Source organism: Aquarana catesbeiana, linkage group LG05 (assembly GCF_042186555.1).
Source record: "Aquarana catesbeiana isolate 2022-GZ linkage group LG05, ASM4218655v1, whole genome shotgun sequence".
In the NCBI taxonomy this organism is placed as follows: Eukaryota; Metazoa; Chordata; class Amphibia; order Anura; family Ranidae; genus Aquarana; species Aquarana catesbeiana.
The window spans coordinates 582,620,344-582,631,716 of record NC_133328.1 but is presented as its reverse complement, the minus strand read 5'-3'; the positions used below and the strand labels follow the sequence as shown (position 1 = coordinate 582,631,716).

Genomic DNA, 11,373 nt, shown 5'->3' with positions numbered 1-11,373 from the left:
TAAGACTCCACCCCCCCCTCTATATAATCTGGGGTAGTAAGCACATATATATATATTAGGGCTGCAACTAACGATTATTTTCATAATCGATTAATCGGCCGATTATTTTTTCGATTAATCGATTAATCGGATAAAATCATAAAAAAAACGTAATGTGCCATTTTTTTTGTTTATTTAAAAGTAATGATGAAAAAACTGAGTGTTACACTCAAACTGCAGAATAACAAACGTTTAACGTTACACGACTTTGCAGTAGTACAAAAACAACAAATATTCTGAAAAGAGGTGAACTATAACTGTTCAAGAAACTTTGCGTTTGAATGTAAAAAAGTTAACATGTTAACATGCTCGGGGCTAAGGCTGGCTCTCTTTTTACAAACGATGTTGCCTGCAGCAGAAAAGAGGCGCTCTGATGGAGTGGAGGTGCCTGGGATGCACAAGAAGGATTTCGCAAGTTTTGCCAAAGTAGGATATTTATCTTGGTTACCCTTCCACCAATTCAAAGGGTTTCCCTCCTTTGGAAGTGGCTTCTCAGCAAAATAAGCCTGCACTTCATTTCGGACTTGTGTGTGAATATCCTCCTCAAGTTGCCCCTCTTCCTCTTCACTGCTGCCCCCAGACTCAAGGAGTATGCCAAGTAGAGAATGAGATGCTGTAGATGTTGAAGGCTCAGCAGCATCTCTAGTTACAGATGACGTGATGGTCATTTGCTGCTGCACCACCATCTCCCTTTTTAAAGCAAGCGCCTCCGTCTGTACTTTTGCCTGCACATTTATGATCTGTTCTGGTGATAAAAATTTTTGTCTTCTAAATCGTGGGTCCAGGGCAGAGGAAAGGATTACGGTGTTTGGGGCGTCTTCAAGGATTCCCTTCCATCTGCTTTGAAGTTGGTCTGTTGCAGTGGCTTGGAAGCTCTTTAGCGGAGATGTTTCAAATGAAGCACCTTCATTGGACCGCAACAGCCCCTTTACCAGTGCAGGCACGGATGATAGGGTAACATATTCTTGGCCACTCATGAATACAGTGCAGCATTCAAAGGGCTTAAGAGCAGTGGAAAGTTCTTCAAGAATACTCCACTGGTCTGGTTTTAAGTCCAGATAATGTTTGCCCCTTTGTGTAACTGATGGGTCAGACAGAGTTGCAGTTACCGGCCACCTTTGTTCAATGAGTCGTTCAACCATATAGTAAGTGCTATTCCATCTTGTGCTTACATCTTGAAGAAGCTTGTGGTCAGATGTACCCATTTGTTTTTGTTTCTCCTTCAATTTGCTGCTGGCTAGCTCACTTTTTTTAAAATGTTCAACTAGTCCTCTTGCAGCACTAACGGCTCTCTCAATTCCGGAATTCTTTAATGCAGCACTGATCACCAGCTGCAAGGTGTGTCCAGTGCAGCGGATACTGGCCCAGCCATGCGTGTCCATCAGGATTTTCGCAGCAGCCACAATATTTGCACCATTGTCATGCACAATGGCAATTATTTTCTGAGCCGGAATTTCAAATTTTTCAGTGACTTCCTCCAACCATTCTGCAATATTTGCTGCTGTATGTCTGTCTTCCAGAGGCATGGTAGTGAGGCAGATAGAAATCATCTTCCAATCCTCCGCTATGTAGTGGCATGTAATGCCAAGGAAAGCCTCGGTCGCTATACTTGTCCATATGTCTGCAGTAATGGCGATTCTGCTTTCATTAGCGCTGATGGCATCCTTCACATTCTGAAATGCCTCCTGGTACTTTCTCTCCACTAGTTTGGTAAAATGGGTTCTTGATGGTAAAGTATATCCAGGGTTCAGTACACTGATCATGCTTCTAAATCCTCGGTCTTCAACCATGGATAGTGGCCGCATGTCAGTGACTAGCATTTTCACGACAGAATCTGTAATAATTGCCGATTGTTGGGGAGTGCACGGACGATTTTGCTGCACAAACTCTGTCATGGTGCGCTGTTTCTTTCTGCAATGAAAAAGATAATATGAATTAGTATGCAGGAAAAACTATTTCTGTGTAACTCTATATATCATTTGGGTTTTAACTCACCGTCCTGATGTTTCGCCATCCTCTGTGAAGCACACGTGTTTCCGTTTCATGTGCTCGTTCATTGTTGTTGTGCTTCCGTGCCATGCAAGTTCCGTTTTGCAAAGTTTGCAGGTGACCACCTTCTTTGCAGCATTTAAATTAAAATGCTCCCATGCCTTTGAAGATTTGGGTCGCACACCTTTTTCTGAGGTCATTGTGTCAGCAGCACCCTCTGCCATTTTTATAATGCGTTTTTTTTTTGCAGCTAAAAAAAAAAGTGCAGAGACAAAGTGCAATTAATATTATGTATTGTACAGTTTTATATAAATAAATGATTCTTCATTATTTATATGCACTGCTATTCCTCCCAGGAACACCAATGATGGGGCATTATTCTTCCCGGGAACAGCAATGATGGGGCATTATAACTCCCAGGAACAGCAATGATGGGGCATTATTCCTCCAGGGAACAGCAATGATGGGGTGCTAGTCCTCACGGGAACACTAATGATGGGGTACTATTCCTCCCAGGAACACCAATGATGGGGCACTATTTCTCCCGGGAACACCAATAAATGGGCACTATTCCTCCCAGGAACACCAATGATGGGGCACTATTCCTCCCAGGAACACTAATGGTGGGACACTATTCCTCCCAGGAACACCAATAATGGGACACTATTCCTCCCAGGAACACCAATAATGGGGCACTATTCCTCCCAGGAACACCAATGATGGGGCACTATTCCTCCGGGAACACCAATGATGGGGCACTATTCCTCCGGGAACACCAATGATGGGGCACTATTCCTCCGGGAACACCAATGATGGGGCACTATTCCTCCAGGAACACTAATGGTGGGACACTATTCCTCCCAGGAACACCAATAATGGGACACTATTCCTCCCAGGAACACCAATAATGGGGCACTATTCCTCCCAGGAACACCAATGATGGGGCACTATTCCTCCGGGAACACCAATGATGGGGCACTATTCCTCCGGGAACACCAATGAGGGGGCACTATTCCTCCGGGAACACCAATGATGGGGCACTATTCCTCATGGGAACACCAATGATGGGGCACTATTCCCCTCCCCCTCCCAGGAACACCAATGGGGCACTCTTCTCCCCCTTCCAGGAACACCAATAGGGCACTATTTCCCCCAATCCCAGGAAACAATTTGGGGCACTACTATTCTATCCACCCCCCCAGAACACCTATAAAGGCCCCCCCCCCCCAGTAATACTAGGATGGGGTACTTGTCATAAACATTTATCATAATAAATGTACTGTGTATTTTACTTTAACTGTTGGCTAGTGCTACCTTCGTTTAAGTGTGCACTGTGCAGCTCGCCAGCTCAGCTCCCCTCACAGCTGCTTCTCGCCTCTCTGTTCCCTCGAGGCAGCAGCGGGCGGGGCTGAGAAGTTCAGTGAGGAGCTGACGTCAAAAGGGGGAGGCGCGGACGTGCCTCGTCATACGGCGGCGCCTACTAAACAGTAAGACGAACGGCGCGGACGTGCGGCGTCATACAGCGGCGCCTAGTAAACAGTAAGACGAGCGGCGCGGACGTGCGGCGTCACACAGCGGCGCCTTGTACACAGTCGGACAGGGGAGGTTTAAACGGACGGAAGGTGCGGAACAAGCGGATCAACTAATCGATAATGAAAATCGTTGACAACGATTTTCATTATCGATTATTATCGATAATATCGATTAATCGTTGCAGCCCTAATATATATATATATATATATATATATATATATATATATAATATATATATATATATATATATATATATATATATATATATATATATATATATATATGTGCTTACTACCCCAGATTATATAGAGAGGGGGGGTGGAGTCTTACCATTGAAGGTGAGCAGGCTGAGTTCCCAGCATAGCTAAAGAAATTACCATGCTATGCTCTCATGCCTAGTGTGGTCAGTTTTTAATAGGAAAGCAGAGGGGCTGACACCAGGGATTTCACACAAAGGAAGCAATACAAAGAGAATAGGATACTTTTTAATACAAGTACATGCAGTGGCGTAGCTAGCACATCTGGCACCCAGGGCTGGTCATTTTTTTGCAATCCCCACGAAAAATGGTGTGTGGCAATATAGCGGCACCCCGCCAAAACTGTGGGTTTGGTCAGATTGCATCAACAGTGGGAGGGGCCTAAATGGCCATATGCTTTGACCACTTTCTGCCCGCCGGCCGTCAAATAATGGCTGGGCGGCGCGGCTCTCGTTCTGGGTGGACGTCATATGACGACCCTCCAGAACGATCACTCTCACGCACCCATGGGGGCGTGCATTGCGGCGATCGGTGGTGCGGTGTGTCAGTCTGACACAACGCTACACTGATCTCAGTAGAGCGCCTCTGATGGAGGCTCTTTACCACGTGATCAGCCGTGTCCAATTACAGATGATCATGATGTAAACAGGAAGAGCCATTGATTGTCTTTTCCTCACTGCTCTCCTGACAGGGAGGGTCTGTGCTGATTGTTTATCAGCGCAGCCCCCCCTCAGATGCCCACCCAGGACCACCAGAGTTTGCCACCACACTGGACCACCAGGTATGCCACCCTAGACCACCAGGGAAATGCCAATCAGTGTCCAGGCAGCTGCCAATCAGTGCCCATCCCCAATGTCTGCCAGTGCCAGTGCCATAAGTGATGCCTATCAATGCCATCTATCAGTGCTGCATATCAGTGCCCATCAGTGCCCATCGGTACTCAGCAGTGCTGCCTATCAGTGCCCATCAGTGCTGCCTATCAGTGCCACCCATAAGTACCCATCAGAGCAGCCTTTCAGTGCTCATTAGTGTCGCCTATCAGTGCCCATCAGTGCCCACCAATGCCACCATGAGTGCCCATCGGTGCCACCTATCAATGTCCATCAGTGCTGCATATCAGTGCCCCCCATCAGCGCCGCCTACCAGTGCCCATCATCAGTGCCCGTCAGTGCCCATCAGTGCACCTCATTGGTGCCACCTCATCAGTGCTGCCTTATCAGTGCCGCCTTATCAGTGCCCATCAGTGAAGGAGAAAACATACTTATTTACAAAATTTTATAACAGACACAAAAGAAAAACTTTTTGTTTTCAAAATGTTAGGTCTTTTTTATTTGTTTAGCAAAAAATAAAAAAAACGCAGATCTAATACCACCAAAAGTAGAGGTGTTGTGAGAACAAAATGATAAAAATTCTGCTTGGGTACAGTGTAGCATGACCGCGCAATTGTCATTAAAACAGCGACGGCAGTACAAACCTCAGTACACTTATTTTAATAAAATAAAACTGTTCTATTGTATATCCTATACTATACACAGCTAACCTTAAAGTGATATTGAAGCAGTGATGGCCCGTCCATTAGGGGCGCTCGAGTGCCACCCCCTCTATCCAAGGCCGCCACCCCCTCCACCTTCTAGCGATGTGGCGATGCGAATCTCTATCCATGCGTCTAGCCCCTTTTAGGACGCCGGGCGCCTGAATTACAGCGGTGGGGCTGTTTTTTTTAAGCACCTGATTAGAGCCAGAAGCTCAGTTTCAACACTGATCCTTCTCCCGGCCAATTGGAAAGCCAGTCTGATACCCATCACCCAATTGACTGAAAGGACAGGCGATCCTATTGAACCAGGAAAAAATATATATCACACTGCGCTAACCCAAAGTGTAACAAGAAGCAGCTACATACAAATGTGACCAGTATTCAAAAGCATATGACAAAAAAATGTAGCGCTAATGATGATAATGGTGAACAGACAGAAGTAATATCCACTAGAAAAAAGCCGTGAGTGTGACTATTCAATTAAAGTTCAATGGTGTCCAAATAGGTGAAAATATAATGGTAGTCCCATGATGGTAGGTATGTATAATAAATCCAACCAGAATGTAAAATCTTCACGTCTGTATATTATTGGTTATACGATCTTGAATGGGAAACAGATGAAATACGCTTACCGGAAGTGTTGGATTCGGATGCTGGTGACACCGAATCAAACAGGCTCAGAGATCTACAATAGACATGGTTGGTCCAAGAAACCCCGGATCTCAAGGGGAATCTTCCCTCTGCTGTCCCGATTACGACTGCACATCCGAAAGGTCCAGGATGGGTCTCGGCTACATGGAAGTCTCAGAAGGGTAGGTGGTTCATCTTGATGCCCCAGTTGAAGTCCAATTGGACGAAACGCGTCGGACGAGCTACACTCTTCCCTACACTTGATTTTATGCTTTTATATTTTCCACGTGATCACGCTATTTTAAATTGTTTTTGGTGTTATCCAATAAAAACATCTTTTGATCTGCACCATTGGCGCTTTTATATATTTTTTGGGAGAACCACCTACCCTTCTGAGACTTCCATGTAGCCAAGACCCATCCTGGACCTTTCGGATGTGCAGTCGTAATCGGGCTAAGCTGGATGCTGGTCCAGGCATGTGATTGTATCCAGAACATAAGTTGCAATCTTTCCCCAGCTTGGACCGGCTCTGTGACGTCAGCCGACAGCCCGCTGTCAGCTGAAAATGGGTCACAGGAGTGCAAAACAATCTGCACTGCTGTGATCCACAGGAGAAGTACAGCCAAACAAGCAATAAATCTATCACGCAACCAGTCTCTCTGCTCCTGTTTGGCATTGCTTGTGACAATTAATAAAATGTCCCCATTTATGTTGTGAACTCACCCTCCAGGACCCAGGCAGGCTCTTCCTTAGCCCAGCCCTTAGATCCAGGCTCTTTCTCCCTGAAGCTGGCAGGTCCTTCAGGCATCCTATTTCCTAGTCCAGGGGGCTTCCACTATCCCCCTCTCATTCATAGTCCAGGGCCTCCAGACACCTGCTGTTCTAGTCCAGTGCCCCCGGACACCCCCTCTCCTAAACTGGGACCTCCAGGCTCCCCCTCACCTAGTTCAGTATCTCCTTGTACCCCCCCCATCCAGGGGCCTTTTCTATACCAACCACCACTTCCTATCACTTCCTAGTCTAGGGCCTCTTCTGCACTCCCCCTCCCCCCGTCCAGGGCTTCCTCTATACTCCCCTCCTAGTCCAAGGCCTCTTCTACAGTTCCCCAAGTTCAAAGTCTCCTCTGCACCCTGGCCTCTGAATCCAGGTCCTTTGCCACACCAACCTCGCTTTTCAAGTCCAGGGCCTCCTCTACATCCCCCGCCAGAGGAGTAGAGTGATTCAACACTAGTGTGTCTGTGCAGTCTACCTCCTATTTGGTTCTCCGGTGTTTGGCAAACTATGCAGCGGGCAGCAGTGACACCCTTAGAGCTGCGCTTCCCAGTGCGGGTGGGGGTGATGGAACCCCTGGCGGCTCCCCCCTAGATGTGTCACCCGGGCGTGTTCTACCCTGCCGCCCCCCTAGTTTCGGCCCTGAGTACATGGTACAGCAGGCACATGTTAGCAATAAGAAATGCTGGCTTTACATTATCTTTAAATGCATGCCAATTCCTGGGGGAAAAAAATGGAGATGTAAGAACTTGAAAATAATTAAAGGTAATTAGTGTAAGTGATGAATAGCTGTTTAATTGATAGAATAGATATTATAAAAGAAAAATCAATGATGAACAATTTTAATGCTAAAAAAAAAAAATGTTATACTTATTTTCAATAGGCAAAAACAATGCAACTATAGATAGAAATGTAACTTGTTTGTGATGAAAAGCAGCAAAGTATCACAAACAAGTAAAATGCTAAGCTTTATATGAATTGTATTTTTTTTTTATTGTAGAATGTAGCGATATAAATAGTTGCAATGTAAAATAAAGAAAGAAAATTAGAATAAAAAGTGGTAAAATGGAAACAGACAAATAAGAAAAGTGAATAATGTAAAAGGCTCCAAAATTGTGCTGTGTAACAATGTTACATATACGTACAAAGCAATAACTGGGAAAGGCAAATTGGTATCATTATTAAGTAAAATGGACCTGACATAATCATGCAATGCAATTTAAAGCAAGCATAGTACGCGTAGAAAGTACAATAAGTGAAAATAAATTGGGAGTTGTTAGAACAAAACTGAAATTGAATGAAAAGGCTTATGCTAAGCAAAACACACTTAGGGCAAGGAAATGAGTAGACAGACTGATACATTTGTAAAATAACGAGTAGAGAATGAAAAATAAGTGATAATAATAAAGAGAGGAGCATATTGGATGAAGAAGCAGATGGGAACGGAATTAGGAATGAACTAAACTGCCCTGGGTTTGGTTTGAGCGGGGTTTGGCGTACTTCAAAGTAGTGCAAATACCGAGCCTGGCCCCACTGAAGTCAATGGGAGCCAAAGCTGTCAAATAAAACAATGCCCATTTTTCTGGGGTAATAGGTAAGGGATTGTCCAAAAAATAGCATAGTGGGGAAGGGTGGAGGATGTGGGGGCAATACTCTGGGGAACATGTACCAATGCATTTTTTTTTAAATGGAATTTAGCCAGAATTTTTTTGATGTGTAGCAAGGGCCACGACCCCTAGAGGCCTAATGGTGACCTCCAGAGTCAGGGAGAGCTGACATCCTTCTTTGTAGAGTGGGTTACCAGGCATGGTGGGTGAGATGCAAGAATAAATGCTGGGTGCCAGTAACTTTTTGAATGTGAATAAGAGATTTATTCTCTCCTAACAGAACTGAGGGAGAGAGAGTTAGGGCCAGGACACCCTTGAGTAGATAGATGCAATGCTAATTGGCAGACTCTGAGACTTCTATAGGTCGATAGCTATACAGTGAAAGGACTCCAGCCGGATAACACTTCTGTATAGGTAGGACCGCTGTCTCCTATGGGAACTAATCTTGCAACAGTCAATTAGGGATGAGCCGAACAACCCCGGTTTGGTTCGCAGCAGAACATGCGAACAGGCAAAAAATTTGTTTGAACACGCGAACACCGTTAAAGTCTATGGGACACGAACATGAAAAATCAAAAGTGCTAATTTTAAAGGCTTATATGCAAGTTATTGTCATAAAAAGTGTTTGGGGACCTGGGTCCTGCCCCAGGGATTATGTATCAATGCAAAAAAAGTTTTAAAAACGGCCGTTTTTTTCGGGAGCAGTGATTTTAATAATGCTTAAAGTGAAACAATAAAAGTGAAATATTCCTTTAAATTTCATACCTGGGGGGTGTCTATAGTATGCCTGTAAAGTGGCGCATGTTTCCCGTGTTTAGAACAGTCCAAGAGCAAAATGACATTTCTAAAGGAAAAAAAATAATTTAAAACTACTCGCGGCTATAATGAATTGTCGGTCCCGGCAATACACATAAAAGCCATTGATAAAAACGGCATGGGATTCCCCCACAGTCCATTACCAGACCCTTCAGGTCTGGTATGGATTTTAAGGGAAACCACGCGCCAATTTTTTTTTTTTAAATGGCGTGGGGTCCCCCAAAAAATCCATACCAGACCCTTATCCGAGCACGCAACATGGCAGGCCGCAGGAAAAGAGGGGGGACAAGAGAGTGCCCCCCCTCCTGAACCAAACCAGGCCACATGCCCTCAACATGGGGAGGGTGCTTTGGGGTAGCGGCCCCCCAAAGCACCTTGTCCCCATGTTGATGGGGACAAGGGCCTCATCCCCACAACCAGTGGCGTTGCTGGGGGGGTGGCTTTCGGGGGTATAGCCCTGAATCTGGAGCCCATAGCCCCGAGTCTCTGCAGGAGTCCCCAAGGGGAGGGAAGGCTCTTTGGGGACCCTGATGCTAAGGGGGAGGCTTTCTGGGGACCCTGAATTTAAGGGGGAGGCTCTCTGGGGACCCTGATGTAAGGGGGAGGCTCTCTGGGGACCCTGATGTAAAGGGGGGCTCTCTGGGGACCCTGATGTAAAGGGGGGGCTCTCTAGGGACCCTGATGTAAAGGGGGGCTCTCTGGGGACCATGATGTAAGGGGGGCTCTCTGGGGACCATGATGTAAGGGGGGCTCTCTGGGGACCCTGATGTAAGGGGGGCTCTCTGGGGACCCTGATTAAAGGGGGGGCTCTCCCAGGACCCTGATGTAAAGGGAGGGCTCTCTGGGGACCCTGATGTAAAGGCTGGCTCTCTGGGGACCCTGATGTAAGTGGGGGGCTCTCCGGGGACCCTGATGTAAGTGAGGGGCTCTCTGGGGACCCTGATGTAAGTGTGGGGGGGGCTCTCTGGGGATATATGCACACACACACACGTATATTACTGTATATACATGTGTATGCCCACCCAAGCTTATGACTTTCTTTACTACACTGCTATGGGCTCTAGCCCCAGATCTTTTGTAGACCTAGCAACGCCCTTGCCCAGAACCCTTGCCCGGTGTTTGTGGGGGTCTGTGGGCGGGGGGCTTATCGGAATCTGGAAGCCCCCCCTTAACAAGGGGACCCCCAGATCCCGCCCCCCCTGTGTGAAATGGTAACGGAGTACAAATATACCCCTACCATTTCACAAAAATGTGTGAAAATTGGAAAAAAACACAAGACACGGCTTGGGACAATATTAAAAAATAAAAAAATAAGTGTCCCACGAAGTCCATTCATCTTCTTCTTCTCTCGCGCCGACGGACCAAAAAAAAAAAGAAAAAAAAAGCCGCACGCCACCACCGATCCGCCTCCATGGGAGGCACCCGCCATAATGACCGGCCTCTCAGGTGATAGTTCTTTTATAACTGAAGGCGGGGCCACACAATGACGTCACCAGGTGACCCCGCCCCCCTCTGACGCACGGGGACATCCCTATGACACCTTGGTCAGCTTGGCCAGGCTGTGGGATATGCAGGGTACCTGCTACATCTGTAATTGTAATTATACTTAGGAGGCAATGACCAGTCTGGAAAATCTTTGATCTCTGGGAGACGGGGACAATAACTTCCTCCCCTCATTGGTGGTAAATAGCACATACTGTATGTTCCAAAACTCACTGCACACTTTGCTGCCTGGCTGATGTCTGTCCATCTGTCATTTTTTGGGGGAAATTTGCATTCCAAAAAAAACACAGCACCTGGTCCCCCAATAAGCACAGTGGTTCCCTCTACTGGGCCCTACACTACTACTGTGATCTGTAGTGACATAGGCATCAGTGGAGGCTATAACAGAACACAGAGGGGGAACAGAACAGAACATGCAGAATAGCATGTTTAAAGGATACTGTAAGGAGTTTAGTCAGGATCCCATGGAAAGTTCATCAGTAGGTACCAGGAACTGCGCAAATGTGGTGAACTGCGAATAGTCCCGTATAGCAATAAAATACAAAAAACTGTAGCACTAAATGTACCAAGAAGAAGGAACAACACTTGATATGATGAACCAGGGAGAAAAATGTGTAAAAATACTAAAACACAAAATGATAATGTTCAAAACCTCTTAAGGATAAAAAAACACAACAAAGCGTGTAATACCTAA

The 11,373-nt window shown here is 46.1% G+C and overlaps 1 protein-coding gene across 1 annotated transcript; it reads right to left on the bottom strand.

Annotated features, from left to right (window-relative positions):
• Positions 1-290: 290 nt before the first annotated feature.
• LOC141146078 (E3 SUMO-protein ligase ZBED1-like) lies at positions 291-2,228 on the bottom strand. Its single transcript, XM_073632837.1, has 2 exons — positions 2,035-2,228; positions 291-1,950 (listed from the first exon to the last, which is right to left on the bottom strand). Exons 1-2 carry the CDS (start codon positions 2,226-2,228, stop codon positions 291-293), a joined length of 1,854 nt encoding a protein of 617 aa, XP_073488938.1.
• Positions 2,229-11,373: the final 9,145 nt, after the last annotated feature.

Coding starts and splice junctions, on each gene's coding strand:
- LOC141146078 (XM_073632837.1), bottom strand. CDS start 2,228: ATGACCTCAGAAAAAGGTGTGCGACCCAAATCTTCAAAGGCATGGGAG. Junction 1,951..2,034: donor GATGGCGAAACATCAGGACG/GTGAGTTAAAAC, acceptor TTTTCATTGCAG/AAAGAAACAGCGCACCATGA.